Source organism: Lygodium microphyllum, chromosome 24 (genome assembly GCF_053477565.2).
Source record: "Lygodium microphyllum isolate KBCC chromosome 24, Lygodium_microphyllum_v1.1.10, whole genome shotgun sequence".
NCBI classification, from domain to species: domain Eukaryota; kingdom Viridiplantae; phylum Streptophyta; class Polypodiopsida; order Schizaeales; family Lygodiaceae; genus Lygodium; species Lygodium microphyllum.
In genome coordinates this window covers 98,028,947-98,051,809 of record NC_141158.1, presented here as the reverse complement: position 1 = coordinate 98,051,809, position 22,863 = coordinate 98,028,947, and the positions used below count along the sequence as shown (strand labels likewise).

The following is a 22,863-nucleotide window of genomic DNA, read 5'->3' as shown; positions in this document are numbered from 1 at the left end:
CTCAATGATCACAGATCATGGAATCATGGATTATAAAATCAATGACGATTTGAATTCAAAATTAGGCCTAGGAGAAATTCAAAATAAGGCTTGGGAGAAACAATAGACTCAAGGGAAAAAATAGAGGTTCGGGAGATGGTTGAACTAAGAGCCAAAATAAGAAAGTAGTATAGATTACTTATTCATTTTTTAACATGTTTTTTTGTGTGTGTGTGTGTATGCGTGTATGTTTTCCAAGAGTTGTAGGTTGAAGAAATAATGTGAAGACAAATGCTCTTAAGAGCCTATGTGCGCTCCAACATAATATGCAAAATCTATTCTATATATTATTTAAAAGTTTGGTTTGAGAATCTCAAACCAACGAGAAAATCCCCAAACATATGTGGCATAAAAGGGGACGTTTGGTATGCAAAAAGATCTCTCTCTCTCTCTCTCTCTCTCTCTCTCATATTAGTGTGAAGCACTAATATTAGACCTTGGTGCTTTGAACCTTAGTGTGAAGCATTGGAGGAAGACGCGTGATAGTTACATTTAACGAGTACCAAGTTTGAACAATTCGCCAACATTAAATGTTTGAATGGAGGAAGACGCGTGATAGTTACTTTTGAAGAAAAAAGGAGAGGGATATTATCAAATGCGTGTAGAAAGAAATTATGAATCAACAAAAAGAGTACCCAAACTTTTGTGATTGGTTGCTTTGAACCTTAGTGTGAAGCATTAGGAGAACATCGACGTGAAGCATTCAGAGAATCCAGGTGTGCAGTGTCTAGTTCCAATTATAGGACAATATTGCATATACATGTTGTGCTCCTTGACCAAGGCTTGATGACTTTTGTGATGAAAAGAAAGTTGTATTTTATACATTTGTGATGAGGAAGAGGATTGACTTCTTCATTGCAACTTTTAGACATTAGCGATTGCAAGATCTTTCTTCTCTAAGACTTTTGGGAAAGGAAAATATGCTTCTATCCCTACATAAAGGCTATACATTTTTTGAGTTTGTATTTTCTATGGTTGAAAAGAAGAGAATAGAAATGTAACCTTCATTGAAATAGACAACTGAACTTTTGTCATGGTAGAAATTAGTCTACCTTATGGACTTCAACTTTGAATGTGCGAAATTTGACTCAACAAAAAGAGTACCCAAACTTTTGTGATTGGTTGCTTTAAAGCGTAAAAGGTATTTGCTTTAAAGCGTAAAAGGTTGAATGGACTGCAGGCTAGCCATTATGAGCTCCAACTGAAGGTTTCAACCTTGATTGCGCAGGTTTGGGAAGGGAATGGAATGGCCGATTGGGCTGCAGAAAACACATGTTCTCCAGCTGGTCATGGTGATCTGCCCCTTTCTGATCCTGCATCAGCTGCAACCTCAGCCAACGGCGACAGCTTATGATTACCTGAACTGCCTCCGCAATACGACTTCCGCAACAGCGCTCAATAGCAGCGCATTCAAGACAAACCTGGACACGGCGCTGAAGAGGCTGACGGCGTTGGCCGGGACAACGCGGTACAGCACAGCGTCTGCAGGGGACGACGTTAACGGCGGCGAGGCGGCGTTCGCTTTGTTCCAGTGCCGGGGGGACCAAACCATCAATGGCGATAATCAGGGGGCGTCATCATCATCATCATGCCAGGAATGCGTGAGGGAGGCCACGGCGTCGCTGCAGGCCGGATGCCCGTCGTCGGTCGGGGCGCGCATCCAGATCGGGGCGCTGCAGGCCCGATGCTTCGTGCGCTACGACAACACCTCCGACTTTTACACGGCGTTGCCGCCGGACTTCAGCTGGGTGATCGGCTTCTGCTTTGCCAAGACCAGCGATCCCGTGGTCCTGCAGGCCATCCAGACGCTGATGGAGGACGTGATCGGCAGGGCCCCCGCCGAGGGCGGCTACGCCTCCGCCAACGACAGCGGGGAGTGGGCCCTGGCGCAGTGCCTCGGCTACCTCAACCAGACCCAGTGCGCCTCCTGCCTCACCCAGCAGTCCTACCGCGTCATCTGTGACTCCACACTCGGCGAGCAGGCTCACTACGCTAGCTGCTACTTCCGTTACGAGCCTTACGCATTCTTCACCCCCACCCCTGCCCCGAGCCCTTATTACGATTCGCCTTCCACGACGACGTCGAGTGGAGGCAAACCACAAGGTGCGTGCCATTGCCAGCGCTGCTCGAATCGAACCTAGATTTACTGTAATCCGAACTCTAAATTATGCCCATGTGCATATCAAATTACTTACTCCCTTTGCCATAAATGTTGGATGAACCATTGTTGGTCATTTCTATATAGGCCGCAAAATCGCATCCATTCTAGCTGGGGTTGTCGGTTCCCTTATCCTGGTTGCATCCTTAGTTGTGGTGCTTTGTTACGGATGCAGGAGTTACTCGAGCATTAAAATGGGTTAGTAACTTTCATCTCCTCAAATACCCAATCATTTAATAAATCAAAAGCTAATATTAAAAATAAATAGTCGGCTTTGGACACAGATACATATGGCGATTTATTTCGGCCCAAGGTCATGGTTTTCTCTTTTAATCAACTTGAAATCGCGACTAGGGGCTTTCATCTCGACAATAAGCTCGGAGAGGGCGGATATGGCCCTGTCTACAAGGTATAATCAAGATATAACTCTCTACAACAACATATCTACTATTTTACTAAAAGGCACGCTAATTGTAGAATCTACTAAATTTATTTGTGTTAAAAAACCTAGATTAGAATGCTTAAGTGACTTTAGGTGTTGGTTAGTTACTTTTAAATGATTTGAGAAAATTTAAAAAATGTCTCATTGTTCCATATCACCAACATAGATGGAACTTTAAGGAAACCAATGTTCACCACACAAGGCTTAGTATCATGAAAATTGCTAAATTTTCAAAAAATTTAGAGATCTTTGGGAGAATTTTTTGCATTTTAGGATCTAGGTGACTTGGGTCATAACAGTAACAAAATACAAAATCTAAAAAACTTCCAAATTGCCAAGCTTGAAAGTTTTTATACTAGCTCTATCTTTTGTGAATATTGGAGGAAACTGAGAGGAAACTTCAAATATGTTCTCATGATTCTCGAGAACCCATAAAAAAAAGTTTTTGTAATGTGATCATATAGTATCAAGAAAAAAGCATCTTACATTGACGCTTTTAGCATAAGGCCGAAAAGCTAAGCTTGGAGTACCTTCTTATACATAACTTTATAGGATTATGCAATCTTTTATTCTCAAAGATTAGAGCATTTCCATGACTCCAAAGGAACTTGATCATTAGCACCTCTCAGTAGGTGGATGAGTCTAATGGTTTCCTCATCAAAGGTTCTAGGGTCACCAAGTAATGTGAAATGTGACATTTGCATTCAAGGAGCTATTAAACTTCACTTTCTCAAGTAATCTTCTAACCTACTTCCATATTGGCTAGATTTTAGGGCACTCCCAAAAAATACGATATACGCACTCCTTTTTCTTGCCATAGATAGGACATAAAGGAGACATCAAAATTCTACTACTAGCTTATCACATGTGGGTAGTTTGCGGGTAGCACTCTTCAAAGCATAAAATTAAGTTAGGGAGCTTCCACACTTCTGAGTGAGAGCTCTAGAGAGGGGGGGGCGATCATTCATAAATATATGTATATATAACGTTGTCGTAGCAGCACGTAGGGTTGAAGGTCACCACAAGGGTTTGGCAAGAAAACTGGACAAGATAGATGGAGATGTGTCTTCAAGAGATAAGTAGATTACATTGAATGTTTGAAGGTTCAAGAGATACTTCACGGTCAATCACAGGGGTTTGAGAGAGAAGAATGTATGGGGGTTCAAGAGCTTAGACTTTGGAGATTGTAGAGATAAGAGAAGGGTTGAAGGTTTCAAGCCAAGTTCTTGAATATGTTGATAGAGCTTCCAATTGCATGTTCTTAGCAAAGATCACAAGAGTATTATCTCATAAGTTCTTACTCAAATCAAGCTTGTTTTCTTGACTGTAAGAGCAATCACAAATTATAAAATCAAGTACAATATGCTGTAATGTATCATAAACAACTTTGCATCCCAACATTCATACATGATACCATAGCATGGATCGACTTTGCATGATTACATTCAATATAGATTGTTAGGGACAAAAGCTTATGAGTCAATTACAAGGATTGTAGGGCAAAGAGACTTGATTCAAGAGAGCTTCAAATTGAGTTCCTGATAAGGATAGGTTACCTCAACCAAGAAATAAGAGAAAAAGCTCCTCTTCATTCAATTCAAAGCATCTATGAATGATCTACAAACATTGCCTTGCCATAGGGACACATAATACTTGCATATTTTGACAAGATGTCTTCTGTAGAGTAAGAAATGAATTAAAAGAACAATGTTGTAGCTAATTCTCTGAATATGACTGAAGATGTCAGTCCAAATTAGCCTAAATATCTTTAGAAATTTACCTTTGATGATAGCATAAAGTTTCCTTAACACGCTGTCGGAGTGTTTGGTGTCAAAAGTCCACCACGGGGGTAAGAGATAGCAAGGTGAAGGTAGATTTAGAGAGAGGAGTAGACAGAAGAGAAGGGGTTTGAAGAAATTGTAGACGTAGAAGAATACTCCCAAAAAGAATTAGAAAATGTAGAAGAATACTAACAGAGATGAAGCCTGTCGGTTTCTTTCAACATTATGAGAAGATATAACTCTAATAGACAAAAATGTGTATAAAATAATAAATTCCTCTATGCTACTCAGATCACCAATCTGATGCTTCCATTGGCTCCGAAAGCGGGGTAAAATACTAGTACACCTGGCCAGAATTCTGCCAGATCACTCCTTCATCTCCCTCTTCAGAGCGTTGTTAATTGCCTGAAAATAACAATCGTGCGTCACGCGATTTCGTCAATCTCTCTTTTTACATAAAATCCTCTCAAATTGGCTGAAAGCTACATGCTTTCTTTTACATGTCATCCTAATCTAGAAGTTGTCTACAATTTTATGGATTTTTACAAGAGATAATATCTAAAATATCAAAAACTAACTAAAATCTAATATTTTTGAACCATGGACACTAACGCTAATGTCTAAAATGGCATTGGCTCTCTAAATCAATAAGAAAGTCACACTCTATATATTTTTACACGATGTGCGGGTAGTGGCACGACAATGCAGGTTTAACATAAGAGAATTTTGAAAAATCATTTTTACATAGTTTGGACTTGCATAAGGGTGCCATACAGATTGAATATAAAAGGGATGTGTTTTATTCAATGAAAATTCATAGTTAAGGGTATATATAAATAGTCCTTGAATAGGTGATGTAGAAGATATACATATAGTAAACCCCTCGAAAGTGAGGAAATCTCTTCTTTCAAGTCTCAGTTGCGTGAAGTGTAATGCACATTGTATACCACCAAAGTTGTTGTATTGAAACTTTGCAATCAATTATGATTCCTCTACTATCTCCAAGAAAGCATATAAGAGGCTTATTAGTTAGCATTTTGTCTAAGGTCCAATTTCCTTTTTTCTTCCTTAACTTCTTGTAACTGAGAAACTTCCTTTTTAGATGAACCAAAAATTTCATGAAATTTGCCAATATTGATCAAGTCATCCTTTGGTTTATCCCATACTATCTTCCCATCTTTGTAAACCTTTTGTATGTATACTCTTCGAAATTTTGGGTTCTTGAAGAATAGGTAAAAAGGGGGGATTATGGGCATATGGAAAGGTCCACAAACTTAGCCCCAAGGAGGGGTACCTTTGCCTACCATGCAAATCGATCCATTGAAGTTCTTGAATGATGCCTCTCCATTCTTTGATCAAAGCTTGAGCCACTTGAGATTGAGGTATTGAGATGGGAAGCAAGCTATACTCGACATATTCCCATGTCATATGTTGCCAAACCCCTCATTTAATATGCACTCTAGTAATTCGTCTCCTAATGATGTACATCCAAGGCTAGTCTCTCTAAACTCTTTTAGCAAGCCTACACTAAGAAAGGTAGCATTATCGACCAAACTAGTTAAGCCCAAGCATGTGTTATCCCAATCAATTTTGTGACTATATGCTAGGGAGTAGAGTGCCAAGTTTTCTTTTCTTCAAACATCCACAAAAAAACCATAAATAGTCTTTAACCTTTTCCCATTGGGTTATATTGAAATGCATTATTGTAACAACAAATATAGTTGAATCCATTAAGCTACTCCTCAAAATCAACAACCTCCTAGTTAGGGCAGTTGGATATTTCACACTAGTAGAAAACATATTAAACTTCATGCCCAATGGGTGATTCCCACACCCATTGGGCAACCCAAGTACTGGGACACTTGGCCATGCTGAATGATTTGAAAACTAAACTAAGACATCCATTGTATGTAACCTCCCCAACCAAGCATAAGGATTTTAGTTTTAGAATTGCTAACTAGAGAGGAAAAAAGGTTTTCAAATTCTTGATAAACATACATTCGAGATTTTGTTGATTTGTCGATAAGCTTGCACAATGCATATGTTGTCATTTATGGAGAATAGTACCATAAAGGACTATCCACCTAGAAGCAAAATGCCTCTAATCACCCCATCATGTACTTTCTTATCCACTTTTCTCATAAGAGGATCAGTGACTATAGCAAAAAGGAGGGGGGCCCCATGGGCACCCTTACCCTATCAATGATCTTGATGCAAAAGGGAAAGAAATCTATCCGTTTAAGGATATACAAGCATTAGCATTAGTAAGTAGGGTTGCAACCATTTCCTTGAATATTGGCGCAAAGCCCAAGGTTGTAAGAGTGGACAAGATGTGACCACATAATTTAGTCAAACACCTTATCCAGGTCCATGTTCAAGAGGATGAAATTAGTACATGAGCTCAATGCATAGAGTGCAATAGATGGAGGGATATAAAGAAAACTTAAGATAGGAATATGCAAGAAATCGTTCCCAAATGTATGCCTTGCAATCATAATAAATGTCAATAAAAGCTTCAATATGAGTACATGGACACTAATACTAATGCCTAAAGTGGCATTAACTCTCTAAATCTAAAAGGAAGCCACACTCTAATATTTTGAAGCCAATGCCACTTTAAGCATTAGTATTAGTGTCCATGGTTCAAAATATTAAATTTTTTTACACGGTGTGCGCATAGCGGCACGACAACGTGATATAAAGTGATCGCTCTAACTTTGCTTATGATATTTTGGCATTCAATAGCAATTTCTTTGAGCCTTGGAGGCCTTATTTAGTAACACTTGTAGAGTTTTGTATTAATGGATGTGATCCATTGCTAAGGACTTTGGAGAAGAATGTAAGTGAAGGAGCTATGGAAGGTTTGCATTTACTAGGTAGGCAAGTTTTCAATGGGAAGATGTTTGTGCTGTTGATGATAAAAATATACCGAGAGAAAAAAAGAATTTCTTAGTGGCTCTAATGGAGCCATGTGAGAAATTGGTGATCCTCTTCAACTTAGTGGTACACATTCACAAAATCAAAATCACATTGATCAATTGTGAGGTGGAAGAATTTGATTGACTGGTGGACTATGGGTTTAAACTAATAGACCCTAGCAAGATTTTCAAATATCTAGGTTGTTACTATCAACACTTCTTCAAGAAAAGTTTGAACGGATGCATATTAAGGTTTAGAAAAAGTCATAAATATGGAATTGAGTTCGATTAAGTAATGAGTGACATACTTTGGGCTTCTTCTTAATTTGTTGTAGTGCTCTTTTCTAATTAAAAGGTTGTGGCTAGCTTGAGAATGAAAATAGGAGGGAAGATGACTCCTTGATTTGTTAAATATAGTTTTGCTGATCCATTAGCCAAATTACTACATAACAAAGGAAGTAGAAAATGCATATATCTATGGGATGAAGGAACAATCCAATTTAAGTGCACAATTTGACTAAAGTGTGATGAATTAGATATGTGATGAAGACAAAGAAAGAATCTTGGATTACAACAAATTCAAAGTCTAATATGCGCTACTATTGAATAGATAATGATTATATATAATTATTTCAAATTCTTAGAAAAAGGATTCATTTTTCTTTATTCTAGCTATATCAAAATAGAGATTACTACAATCGTGGTATTATTTTCAAACATCAAAAGGTATACAACTCATTAAAAGGCATAGTACTGATGTGCTTTGTAAAAGATTGAAGGCCTCATAAAAGTTGGGTTTGGTTTTTTTAGCATCTTATTTTGCATATATTAAATTAATGTACACCTTTTTACACATAAATAAAATTAGAATGTGTATACGAGTAATTATATCATATAAAAGATCAAGATCAAGAAGATATGCAAGTAGTAGAAACTTGAAGTCAATATTAGATTTTGTGAATTGTGCAAAGGGGAACATTTGAGCTTGTTTCATGCAAAATCAAAAAGGCATGTCATTAAGACCTAAAATAAAAGCTTGGATATATCTTGACTACTAGCCATTTAACCTTGCCTTATTAGAATATCTAATTAAACCATAGTAAGCTTCATGAGATCTACTTTTTTTTGGATAAATGAGTAATACAATCTAGTTGTACAAGCTTTATGCTTGTAGAATATTTTAAAACATTGAATAAAATGTGAGTTTAAATAGATTCAAAGGATATAGTAGCTTCATTATATAATAAAGGTGAATACCATGTGAACAACCAACCATGCCATAGCCAATTCAATTCATCATACGAAATTATAAATAGAGAGTCTTAAGGTATAATTAGTAAATAAAGATGGGCCTATGCTTAGCCTTGCATTGAGTATGGGTGTGTTTATTGTGTGTGTATATGCAAACGTGCATTGAAAGGACAACTAATTACACCATGATTGAAATCAACCCTTGAAATTGTTCTATATGCATTATCAAGATGGCTCCATTCAAAAACCTTTTTCCCCCTTGCATGGGCAAGTTTTGCCAAGTGGTAGCCTTCCAAAACAATTTCCAACTTTTACTTGAGTGTAGTTGTATATATGGGGGAACAAATAGTATGTGGGGTGAGGAGATGAGTACACATAGGTTGTCTAAGAGTAATCTACTATAGGGACAACTTGGCTCCTTGTCATATGATACCATCTAATAATCCAATATGGTTATGTAGAATAGCTAATGTAGTGCCTATTAACAGAATTCTAACATTCTATAACATTCGAAAACTTATAACTAGCTCCACTCACTTTTGTTTTAGTAAGAAATACATGGATTGAGTTACATCCCCTATCTACTTTAGATGGTTACTTGGTTGCTACCACCTTCCTAAGTAAAGATTTAGCTCATCTCTTGACAAGACCTAAGGCATCCATGGTTCCTTGATTGCTTCCACCTTCCTAAGTTTGTGATTTGGTTCATCACCTTACAATAACTAAGAGCTAAGAAATACTTATCTACAAAACCTACATAGATATACTCACTTGGACTACCTAATTCTATACTAGGGACTAAATTGATTATATGCACTTGAGTGGTCTATTGTATTATCTATGTTGCAATGGCTTGGACCAAGAGAAATGTTGAGGTTCACTTCAAAACGTAGGAATCTTTTTTCTCCTCATTGTCACATGTTTAAAGTAGTCTCAACATGTTTTTTTTGGCTAGTAAGATATTAACTCTAATGTTGATGCAGGGAGCTTTACCAAATGGACAACAAATTGCAGTAAAGAAGTTATCATCATCAAGCACGCAAGGGAAGAACGAGTTCATGAATGAAGTAAATATCATAAGCAATGTGCAACACAAGAACTTGATAAAGCTATTAGGGATATGCACGGATGGCTCTAACAGAATCCTAGTTTATGAATATCTCCCAAACAAAAGTATGGATAAGGTCTTATTTGGTACGATGACACTTATTACTCACACATGCATGAGGATATAAGAAGTGGTGAAGTAGTGCTATTGATAAGGGTTTCTTTTCTTGTCGGTAGGGGACTCAATGGAGGAGGGTATACCGAAGCTAGATTGGCCTACTCGTTTTGGGATCATTCTGGGCATAGCTCGTGGGTTGGCGTACCTTCACAAGGAGTGCCAAGATCGTATCATCCATCGAGATATTAAGTTGAGTAACATTCTGTTGGATGACCGTCTCAACCCAGTTATTGCGGATTTTGGCCTTGCGAGGCTCCTCTCGGAAGATGAGTCACATATCAACACAAGGGTGGCCAGAACCTTGTAAGTGTATGACTTATTAATTCCTACAATATTATTGATGGGAGGGGATGATTATTAGATATTGCTTGTGCCTATCATATATATTCTAGCTTTACCATAGATAGAGTAGCAAGTCAAATTATGTGCATATAATACCTTAGTGTACTAATTAATTACATTTTATTATTCATATGAAAGAGGATATCTCGCCCCTGAATATGCTATCCATGGGGAGCTTAGTGAGAAGGTTGATGTCTTTAGCTTTGGTGTCGTTAGCCTTGAGGTCGCAACTGGAAGGAGGAACTTCAATGGAGGAGTTCTTGACTTGGTAAGAGATGGATGCATCGGCTTTCCTTCATTAGCTATTATATATTGGGATATTCATTTACCTAATGTTTCTCATTAGGTTTTGCTTAGAAACAAGCACAATGGCCATTAATTAAGTCTTCCCTTCTGTCAAGATTGTGGGAGAGAAGGAAGGAGTCTCACTTGTAGCTTTCTTGCTTGCACAATGGGGGAATACACACAGAGGTGGAGGCTAAAAACAGTTTTCCTCTTCTTAGTTGTGTAAGCCAAAAGAAGTCTTATACAAAGAAATAGAAGAACCCTATATATGGGTCTCAAACCAAACTCAACTAACTAAGGTGGCATACTAACTGAGCCACGAACTAGAGTAGATAAGGATAGCTGTCATGTAGCTATTATTCATGGGCGGTGTACCAACCGCGTCTGCAACTGACAAGTCGGTGACATAAATACACAACGGTCACCCTGGCGTATCACGAGTGGAGCTCGATATCTCAACACTCCCCCTCGAGCTCAATCCCAATTCCTGCACACCAAGAAGGTCTCTGAACTTGCGCAGCTTCTCTGCACCCAATGCCTTCGTGAATATGTCAGCTACATGATCCTTTGTGCTGACATAAACTAGATCAATAAGACCTAGTAAAACCCTCTCTCACACATAGTGATAATGCACCTCAATGTGCTTTGTTCTAGCATGATAGACTGGGTTATTTGCCAAGTGTATACTACTCATGTTGTCACAATAAATAACAACTGGCCCATCTGTAGACTGATGCATATCATAAAGTAGCTTATGCAACCAAGCCACCTCACATGCAGCCATTGCTGCACCCTTGTACTTAGCCTCTGTGCTCGACAAGGCAACTGTAGGCTGTTTCTTGCTGCTCCAAGTGACTGCAGTACTCCCAAAAGAGAACACATATCCACTGGTAGATCGTCTATCACAAATACTACCAGCCCAATCAGCATCAGTGTGTCCATGCAACTATATCTGAACCCCAATCTCATAAAATAGTCCATACTGCAATGTGGACTTCACATACCTGAGTATGCGTCTAGCTGCATCCAAATGTGGTTTCCTTGGAGCCTGCATAAACTGACTTACCAATCCAACATAATAGCTCAAATCTGGCCTGGTAATAGTCATATAAATCAAACTTCCTACTCTAGGGTCTTCTAGAAGCCCACCTGCATATGTGCTCAGCTTCACATTCTGCTCCAAAGGAACTGAAATAGGCTTACAGCCTGTCATCCCATACTTTGACAGCATGTCCAATCCATACTGCCTCTGCAAGAGCTGTATCCCACTTGGTGATCTAATCACCTCAATGCCCAAGAAATAACACAGCTCTCCCAAATCCTTCATCTGAAACTTCTGCTTCAATAGCATTTTCACATGAAGGATATCTTCATCACTGTCACCTGTCATAATCAAATCATCAACATAAATGACAAGTAGCATAATACCTTTCTCTGTTTTTCTCACATAAAGTGAGAAATCTGCCTTGAAAATCTGAAATCCAATAGTGACAAGATACTGTCCTATCTTGTCAGACCATGCTCTAGGTGCTTGCTTCAAGCCATACAAGGCTTTCTTCAACCTGCAAACAAACTCAGGATGAACAGTATGCACATAACCTGGTGGCTGCTCCATATAGACCTCTTCTTGCAAATCACCATGCAAGAAGGCATTCTTTACATCCATATGATGTAAAGACCATCCCTTTGATGCAGCCATAGCAATGACTGCTCTTACGATTGCCATCCTTGCAACCAAACTGAATGTTTCTTCATAGTCAATGCCATATGTTTGTGCATACCCCTTGACTACTAATCTTGCCTTGTATCTATTCACAAAACCATCTGCATTGTGCTTCACCTTATAAACCCACTTACAGCCAATTGCATTTTTACCTTTAGGCAAAGGTACCAATTCCCATGTAGCATTTGCTTCCAAGGCATCCATTTCTTCATCCATGGCTTTCTCCCATTTTTCTTTTCCCATGGCTTGCTCAAAAGAAGTGGGTTCTGGTTCCTGTATCACTTTGACCATATATGCAAGTGAATGGCTATAAATCCATCGTATTTCAGCCTATCCACATGATACCTAGCTCTGGTAGACCTGCGCAAAGTGGGTTCACTCCCAGGTGCTCTCAAAACATCCCTGGTCTTCCTTACTCCAGGTGTAACAATAGAAGGAATACCCAACTCATCATTAATGCTCTGTTCTGAGCCACTGGATTCACCATCCACATAAGAGTGATGTGCATTCACATCAAACATGGGCTGATCAACCTTCTCTTTTCCTTTTCGTGATACCTGCATACCACTATCTGCATTGCTTTGAGAAGATTCTCCTGATCTCAATCTACCTGTCCATGGCGAAGAATGTGAACCACTGCTAGAGGATGCTCCAGGTCCACTAATATTTTGTGACTGCTGCTGTGAATTCTGTGCAGCATTACCATTTTGTGCATCTACATCATCAATCACATTTACTGGTTTATACCAGCTACTCATGTCATAAAAAACAACATCTTTGCTCACTGTAAACTTACGAGTAGAAGTGTTATAGCATCTATACCCTTTTTACTGCAGAGAGTAACCAATAAAGATGCACTTCTCAGCTTTTGGATCCAACTTGGATCTCAACTCATCTGGCACATGTACATAGGCAATGCAACCAAAAATTTTCAAATGAGAAATATCTGGTTTCCTACCAGTATACCTCTCCTCTGGAGTCATCCCATGTATTGCTGCAGTGGGAGTCTTGTTCATTATATAGACTGCTGTAGCAACTGCTTTAGCCCAATAAAAATCTGGCAGGTCTTTTTCATTGAGCATGGCACGAGATACCTCTCCAATATGCCTGTTTTTCCTTTCTGCAATTCCATTTTGTTGTGGGGTATGACTGCATGAATATTGCTTCTTTATGCCATGCTCCTGCAAGAACTTTGCAAACTTATTTGAGAGGTACTCTCCCCCTCCATCTGACCTTAGGCATTTTATCTGCAGGCCTGTTTCTTTTTCAACCATAGCTTTAAGAGTTTTGAAATGCCCAAAAACTTCACTTTTCTTTTTCATAAAATACACCCAAACTTTTCTGCTATAGTCATCAATAAAAGTGACAAAATAATGGCAGCCTCCAAGAGATGCAGCTTTAGTAGTCCACACATCAAAGTGGATTAATTCCAATGGCTTCTCACTCTCTTGAACATGTCTAGGAAATGGTTTCCTTGCCTGTTTTCCAAACTGACAGGCTTCACATACCTTATGCATTTCTGCAACCTTGAATTTGGGCAATCCTGCAACAATATTTTGGGCCTGCATTGATTTAAGTCGTTGTACATTAACATGACCAATGCGTTTATGCCAGATATCAATATCTGCAACTACACCAGTCCCATGTGCAAACATTGCTGCACTCAATTCAGGCATGTCTGCATCCAATGTAAACATTCTGCCCTTCTTCTTTCCTTTTGCTATCAAGCGACCTTTATTTTTCATATCCTCAACAAAGCATCCATGAGGATTAAATCTGACCTGCAAGCCCTGCTCAACCATTTGACCAACAGAAACCAGATTATTGGTGATATTCGGGACATGAAATACATCTGATAGGTATTTCTTTTTCCCATCCTGCATAGACAAAGGAAATTTTCCAATTTGCACTATAGGATGTGCAGTATCATCACCAGTCTCCACAAATCCTGGTTTTTTTCATTTTCCTTGCATCCTCCATCCATTTTGCATGACCTGTCATGTGGTTTGATGCACCTGAGTCAACATACCATACATCATTGCTTTCTTCTGCACTTGTCACAGAATTGTTCATGTGCTGCACCATAAACAAATGCTCATTTCTGTCATCACCCTGTCTACTAGAAGATGCATAATTCCCTTGTTGCAGTTTTCCATTCATGATGTCATTCTGCTTTTTATAGCAGTCTTTAGCCATATGACCCATTTTACCACAGTAGTAGCATTCAACATTACTATTTGCATTTTGGTCTCTTTGCCATCCACCATGACCTCTTTGGCTCCCCCTGCCTCTAGAGTTACCACATCCTCCTCCATAGGACTAGTTTTCTTGAGTTTGCTGCATATTCTGATTTCTACCACGGCCTCCAAATCGGCCTCCTCTACCTCTGCCTCTACCTCTTCCAACATTTGAGTAGAAGACAGCTTCTTTTGAAGTTCCTCCTGAAGAAGATGCACCACCATTTCTCTGCTCCTCTGAAATTAGAAGAGCAATCAACTCCTCAAAATCAGGAAATCTTTCATGGACGGAAATGGATGTTCGGAACTGTGCATAATCATTTCCTAGACCATTCAAGGTCACTGAGACTAAATCATCATCTTCCACTGGCGACCCAATGGAAGCAAGTGCATTTGCAATCTTCTTCACCTTCATGTGGTAGTCATTGATGCTCATACTTTCTCTTTGCACATTGTGCAACTCTTGCTTGAGCTACATTTTCCTGGCTTGCGTATTTGTGCTATACATTTTTGACAAAGTATCCCATGCCTCCTTTGGCGTACTTGCATCTTGAATATGCACAATCATAAAGTCTGAAATGCTGATAGACAGCCAGTACATAACTTTCCTGGCTCTCTCATGCCATGCTTTAAATGCCTGCATTTGCTGTTGATTGGGAACATCAGGAAGAACTGGTTCTTCTTCATTTCCTGCAACAAATTCCCAATATCCTTTTCCCATAAGGAAATTCGTCATTCTAAACTTCCATGCTTGGAAGTTGTTCTTGTCAAACTTTTCAGTGACAATCTGTGAAAGAGAATCAGACGCCATTACAGAACACTGCAAAAAATTCTGTCACTGCAAAAAACACAGCTTCACCCTCACAAGGGAAAATCTGCAAAACTGGCGAAAGTGGTATTTGACCACACAGTCACTTCCTAGTGACGATTTTGCATCAACAGGCAACAGGGATGATTCTGTAACTCCCAATGTCTCTGCGCACAAGCATACGATGCAATTTCTACAGTAACTTTTCACTGACCTGTAGAACAGTGGCTCCACAGCACAAAACTGGGCCTTTTCTTGAGTGCGTGCAGAAAACTTCCGCCTCCAAAACCGGCCCCGAAATGGCCTCAAATAAAAAAAACAAGGTCGCCGAAGCTAAAGCCCTTTCCCGCAGCATATACTGCCCTCTTGCTTCACCGCGAAGGGCGTCTCAACCTGAGACAATGCACTCCTGCACTTTCCAGCTGTGCTACCTGCAGAGATCTGCTCCCAAAATAGAAAATGAAAGCAACACTGCTCCTCTTACCAGAACACCGCGAGCTTGGCTTGGTTTCTTGAGCTCCTTACCACGAACAAGGCTCTGATACCATGTCAAGATTGTGGGAGAGAAGGAAGGAGTCTCACTTGTAGCTTTCTTGCTTGCACAATGGGGGAATACACACAGAGGTGGAGGCTGAAAACAGTTTTCCTCTTCTTAGTTGTGTAAGCCAAAAGAAGTTTTATACAAAGAAATAGAAGAACCCTATATATGGGTCTCAAACCAAACTCAACTAACTAAGGTGGCATACTAACTGAGCCACAAACTAGAGTAGATAAGGATAGCTGTCATGTAGCTATTATTCATTGGCGGTGTACCAACCACGTCTGCAACTGACAAGTCGGTGACATAAATACACAATGGTCACCCTGGCGTATCACGAGTGGAGCTCGATATCTCAACACCTTCTACAGTATATTATATTATTAAACCAATTGCTTTGTTGAAACTTGTTGTACTAGTAGGCATGGAGATTATTCCAACAAAGGCGACAGCTGGAGCTTGTAGACCAACGTCTAAGAAGTGATGTCTTGTCTGTTGGAGAATTTTTGCGTGTCATTCATGTTGCCCTCTTATGTACGCAAGCAATTCCCACATTGAGACCAACCATAACAACAATAACCATGATGCTTTCTGGGGAGTTTGAAGTGTTACAATTACCTTCAAAGCCACCTTTTGTGGACCATACTACAAATAATTCTAAACCTTCTACCAATTGAATATCCAATCATAGCTCATGGTCCTATGTAGAAAGGGGATTTTAGATAGTCACTCCGCACCTACAAATTCTTGTGTTAATCCAAAAAGGAAAAAAAAGAAAGTCATGTTTTGCTCTACATACACTAAACCTTATGATCGAATCGTGTAATTATCTCTATAAAGTTTCTCTTAAACTAATGTGGGTCAAGATTGATAAAGCACATTAACGAAGGTGAGTGGAAGGCTCATTGCTCTTGTTTAGGGCAAAGGTTTGCCAATGGAGAATAGATGTATGTTGATAAGTCTCCATTTCGCATGTGTATATGCATTGTATGCATGCATGTGTGTGTGTGTGTGTGTGTGTGTGTGTGTGTGTGTGTGTGTGTGTGTGTGTGTGTGTGTGTGTGTGTGTGTGTGTGTGTGTGTGTGTGTGTGTGTGTGTGTGTGTGTTGTATGCATATATGTGTATGTATGTGTATATGTGGATGTGTGTGTCTATACATGTGCATGTGCACATGTTTGTATGTGCATATTTTATAAGTGTGTGTCTATTATCTCTCCCTATGCTCTCTCTCTCTCTCTTTCTATATATATATATATATATATATATATATATATATATATATATCTATATCTATATATATATATATCTATATATATATATATATATATATATATATATATATATCTATATATATATATACTCTCACTCATATATATTTACATGTGTATGAGCATGTCTCCACACACACACTTATATATATTTGCATGCGCATGCACACATGCATTCACATTTCATTTAATAGGCCTTGATAGAGAGAGAACATTCCTTTGAAATAAGCATGAAAATATAGGATCATGATGAACACATCAAATTACAACAAATTCAAAGTCTAATATGCGCTACTATTGAATAGATAATGATTATATCTAATTATTTCAAATTCGTAGAAAATGGATTCATTTTTCTTTATTCTAGCTATATCAAAATAGAGATTACTACAATCGTGGTATTATTTTCAAACATCAAAAGGTATAAAACTCATTAAATGGCATAGTGCTGATGTGCTTTGTAAAAGATTGAAGGCCTCATAAAAGTTGGGGGTTTGGTTTTTTTAGCATCTTATTTTGCATATATTAAGTTAATGTACACCTTTTTACACATAAATAAAATTAGAATGTGTATAAGAGTCATTATATCATATAAAAGATCAAGATCAAGGAGATATGCAAGTAGTAGAAACTTGAAGTCAATATTAGAATTTGTGAATTGTGCAAAGGGAAACGTTTGAGCTTGTTACATGCAAAATCAAAATGGCATGTCATTAAGACCTAAATAAAAGCTTGGGTATATCTTGACTACTAGCCATTTAACCTTGCCTTAATAGAATATCTAATTAAACCATAGTAAGCTTCATGAGATCTACTTTTTTTTTTTGGATAAATGAGTAATACAATCTAGTTGTACAAGCTTTATGCTTGTAGAATATTTTAAAACATTGAATAAAATGTGAGTTTAAATAGATTCAAAGGATATAGTAGCTTCATTATATAATAAAGGTGAATACCATGTGAACAACCAACCATGCCATAGCCAATTCAATTCATCATACGAAATTAGAAATAGAGAGTCTTAAGGTATAATTAGTAAATAAAGATGGGCCTATGCTTAGCCTTGCATTGGGTATGGGTGTGTTTATTGTGTGTGTATATGCAAACGTGCATTGAAAGGACAACTAATTACACCATGATTGAAATCAACCCTTGAAATTGTTCTATATGCATTATCAAGATGGCTCCATTCAAAAACCTTTTTCCCCCTTGCATGGGCAAGTTTTGCCAAGTGGTAGCCTTCCAAAACAATTTCCAACTTTTACTTGAGTGTAGTTGTATATATGGGGGAACAAATAGTATGTGGGGTGAGGAGATGAGTACACATAGGTTGTCTAAGAGTAATCTACTATAGGGACAACTTGGCTCCTTGTCATATGATACCATCTAATAATCCAATATGGTTATGTAGAATAGCTAATGTAGTGCCTATTAACAGAATTCTAACATTCTATAACATTCGAAAACTTATAACTAGCTCCACTCACTTTTGTTTTAGTAAGAAATACATGGATTGAGTTACATCCCCTATCTACTTTAGATGGTTACTTGGTTGGTACCACCTTCCTAAGTAAAGATTTAGCTCATCTCTTGACAAGAACTAAGGCATCCATGGTTCCTTGATTGTTTCCACCTTCCTAAGTTTGTGATTTGGTTCATCACCTTACAATATCTAAGAGCTAAGAAATACTTATCTACAAAACCTACATAGATATACTCACTTGGACTACCTAATTCTATAGTCTAGGGACTAAATTGCTTATATGCACTTGAGTGGTCTATTGTATCATCTATGTTGCAATGGCTTGGACCAAGAGAAATGTTGAGGTTCACTTCAAAACGTAGGAATCTTTTTTCTCCTCATTGTCACATGTTTAAAGTAGTCTCAACATTTTTTTTTGGCTAGTAAGATATTAACTCTAATGTTGATGCAAGGAGCTTTACCAAATGGACAAAAAATTGCAGTAAAGAAGTTATCATCATCAAGCACGCAAGGGAAGAACGAGTTCATGAATGAAGTAAATATCATAAGCAATGTGCAACACAAGAACTTGATAAAGCTATTAGGGATATGCATGGAAGGCTCTAATAGAATCCTAGTTTATGAATATCTCCCAAACAAAAGTGTGGATAAGGTCTTATTTGGTACGATGACACTTATTACTCACACATGCATGAGGATATAAGAAGTGGTGAAGTAGTGCTATTGATAAGGGTTTCTTTTCTTGTCGGTAGGGGACTCGATGGAGGAGGGTATACCAAAGCTAGATTGGCCTACTCGTTTTGGAATCATTCTGGGCATGGCTCATGGGTTGGCGTACCTTCACGAGGAGTGCCACGATCATATCGTCCATCGAGATATTAAGTTAAGTAACATTTTGTTGGATGACCGTCTCAACCCAGTTATTGCAGATTTTGTCCTCACGAGGCTCCTCTCGGAAGACGAGTCACATATCAACACAAGGGTGGCCGGAACCTTGTAAGTGTATGACTTATTAATTCCTACAATATTATTGATGGGAGGGGATGATTATTAGATATTGCTTGTGCCTATCATATATATGCTAGCTTTACCATAGATAGAGTAGCAAGTCGAATTATGTGCATAATGCCTTAGTGTACTAATTAATTACATTTTATTCTTCATATGAAAGAGGATATCTCGCCCCTGAATATGCTACCCATGGGGAGCTCAGTGAGAAGGTTGATGTCTTCAGCTTTGGTGTCGTTAGCCTTGAGGTCGCAACCGGAAGGAGGAACTTCAATGGAGGAGTTCTTGACTTGGTAAGAGATGGATGCATCAGCCTTCCTTCATCAGCTATTATATATTGGGATATTCATTTACCTAAAGCTTCTCATTAGGTTTTGCTTAGAAACAAGGACAATGGCCATTAATTAAGTCTTTCCTTCTATAGTATATTATATTATTAAACCAATTGCTTTGTTGAAACTTGTTGTACTAGTAGGCATGGAGATTGTTCCAACAAAGGCGACAGCTGGAGCTTGTAGACCAACGTATAAGAAGTGATGCCCTCTTGTGTATGCAAGCAAGTCCCACATTGAGACCAACCATGACAACAATAACCATGATGCTTTTTGGGGAGTCTGAAGTATTACAATTACCTACGAAGCCAGTTTTTGTGGACCTTACCACAAATAATTCTAAACCTTCTACCAATTGAATATCCAATCATAGCTCATGGTCCTATGTAGAAATGGGATTTTAGATAGTTACTCCACACCTACAACTTCTTGTGTTAATCCAAAAAGGAGAAAAAAAATTATGTCATATTTTGCTCTACATACACTAAGCCTTATGATTGAATCGTGTATTTATCTCTATAAAGTTTCTCTTAAACAAATGTGGGTCAAGATTGATAAAGCACATTAACGAAGGTGAGTGGAAGACTCATTGCTCTTGTTTGCCATTCGAGAATAGATGTATGTTGATAGGTCTCCATTTCACATGTCTATATGCATTGTATGCATGTGTGTGTGTGTGTGTGTGTGTGTGTGTGTGTGTACATGCATTGTATGCATATATGTGTATGTATGTGTATATGTGGATGTGTGTGTCTATACATGTGCATGTGCACATGTTTATATGTGCATATTTTATAAGTGTGTGTCTATTATCTCTCCCTTTGCTCTGTCTCTCTCTCTCTCTCTCTCTCTCTCTCTCTATATATATATATATATATATATATATATATATATATATATATATTCTCTCACTCATATATATTTACATGTGTATGAGCATGTCTCCACACACACACACACACACACACACACACACACACACACACACACACACACACACACACACGTGTATATATGCATACATGTGTGGATGTGTTTGCACAAGTGTGTACACTCGAGGAGGTCAATTTTAAATGTATGTATGTATTACGTGAGTTCAACGTAAGGGAGTTTCAAAATACCATTTTTACACACTTTTACATACAAAATGGTCCCATGTGAAGGGTTTACTTACATATTGAATAGAAAAGGGTTATGTTTTATTAAGAAAAAAATTACAATTAAGGATATTTATAAATAGGCCTTGAACACATGTGATATAGAGGATATACCTATTGTAAACTACCCGACTGTGTACATGCTTGCATGTGTATATGTACATATATTATTCATATATTTTATAGTCTATGTATATTTGTGTGTGGTTTTAGAGTATGTATATATTGCATGAATATGTTCAACAATTAAAACTATTAACCCATCCTATAATCTTCAATGAAAAAAGAAATTCAACTCTTTTTTTATGTATATGCGCATTTGTGGATGTTTTTAGAGTATATATACATTGCATGCATATGTCCAACTATTAAAATATCATTTCATTTAATATGTCTAATCAAAAAACAAATTCATCTCTCTCTCTAGAAAGAGAGAAAGAAATAGAGAGAGAAAGAGAGGGAGGGAGGGAGGGAGAGCCACATACAGTTATTCAAAGACTCACCTTTCCCCTTTTCATAATCATATCCCCTTTTCATAATTCAATACAAAAGAGAAAGAGAGAGTGTGTCTATTCTCTCACTATGTTAGAGGACTTAGCAAAATATAGAAGATGGATGAATCAACCATGCTTACACATAGATGTCAATTGAAGATAATAATTAACTATAGTAGGTGTAGTCTTGGGAGGTTCACCTTCTAGGAATAATTCACAAACTTCTCTCAAATTGAGCTAAGAATGATTTGTTTCTTCTTATGAAATATAGTAATAGATTAATTATAGACATATTTATATCAACCCCTCAAATAGGGGAGATGAAGTCTAGTTGGAAAAACAATATAGCTATACTCACTTGGATCCTTGTAAACATCCCTGGTAGAGCAATTCTTCTTTCTTCATCCTTTCAAAACAATAGAAAATTACTGCTATTAAAGTTGCTATAATGAATGAGTTGAGAGGAGACAGGAGAATGAGCAGGAGAGAGAGAGAGAGAGAGAGAGAGAGAGAGAGAGAGAGAGAGAGAGAGAGGAAGAAGAAGGGAGAGAAAGACTAGAAGAGGAGAGAGAAAGACATGAAAGGGGAGAAAAGGAGGAAGGAAGCCATGAAAGCTAAAGGAGAAGGTGAAGAGTTAGTTCTTGATTATGTCTGGATGTCCTAAATTGGTCTCTTATACCTTATGTATCCCAGTCAATGTAATTGGGTATCTAAGCCCTAGTTTTCGTATATCTTGCTCATTACTACATGTATATCTTACTCGTTACATTCCATCTCAACCTTGAAAGTTTTTACTCTAAAAAATAAAAGACAACTAGAGGAACTTGACAGAGTGGTTAAGGATTGGGGGTGCAGAATACTATTCTAATCCACATTACAGTGAAAATTTTGGGTGAAGACTATGGACATCATACTGTCCACTACAGACATGTTGAGGTAAATCTGCCATAACTTTTGATGGAATACTCTAAATAGGACATGCCACATATCAAAATGAAGCTTATGAGATAGGCAGTTTCATTCCATGTAGGAAGCACATGGCTATAACTAAGACATGTACAAAACTATTCTAAAATAGTGTGCATTGTGCAAAGTAGTGTGGGATCAAATAAAGGGGATATATCCAACTAGTCTTACACCTTGGGCCTCTTCAAGATGAGAAAACTCTTCCACAATGGTGGCTGGGTGCCAAGAGGCTTCTTCCATGGGCAGGCCTTGCCATTTGATGAGATATTCCTTGATGGATCGAGATCTCAAGTGTTTATCTTGCTACCCAATGATTGCCTCAAGGATATACTAAATGATGTCTTATTTGTCTATTGGAGTTAGCTCTTCCACATAATCCACTGAGGTGCCAATGAAAGGCTATCTCA

At 38.1% G+C, this 22,863-nt stretch overlaps 1 protein-coding gene across 1 annotated transcript; it reads left to right on the top strand.

Moving 5' to 3' along the window:
- Nucleotides 1–1,257: 1,257 nt before the first annotated feature.
- LOC148015412 (cysteine-rich receptor-like protein kinase 1) lies at nt 1,258–20,279 on the top strand. The gene is made up of 10 exons (XM_087665200.1): nt 1,258–2,142; nt 2,285–2,395; nt 2,482–2,606; nt 9,573–9,783; nt 9,874–10,117; nt 10,295–10,424; nt 18,900–19,161; nt 19,252–19,495; nt 19,671–19,800; nt 19,983–20,279. The coding sequence occupies exons 1-10, from the start codon at nt 1,281–1,283 to the stop codon at nt 20,196–20,198; spliced, it is 2,535 nt and encodes an 844-aa protein (XP_087521326.1). The 5' UTR covers nt 1,258–1,280; the 3' UTR covers nt 20,199–20,279.
- Nucleotides 20,280–22,863: the final 2,584 nt, after the last annotated feature.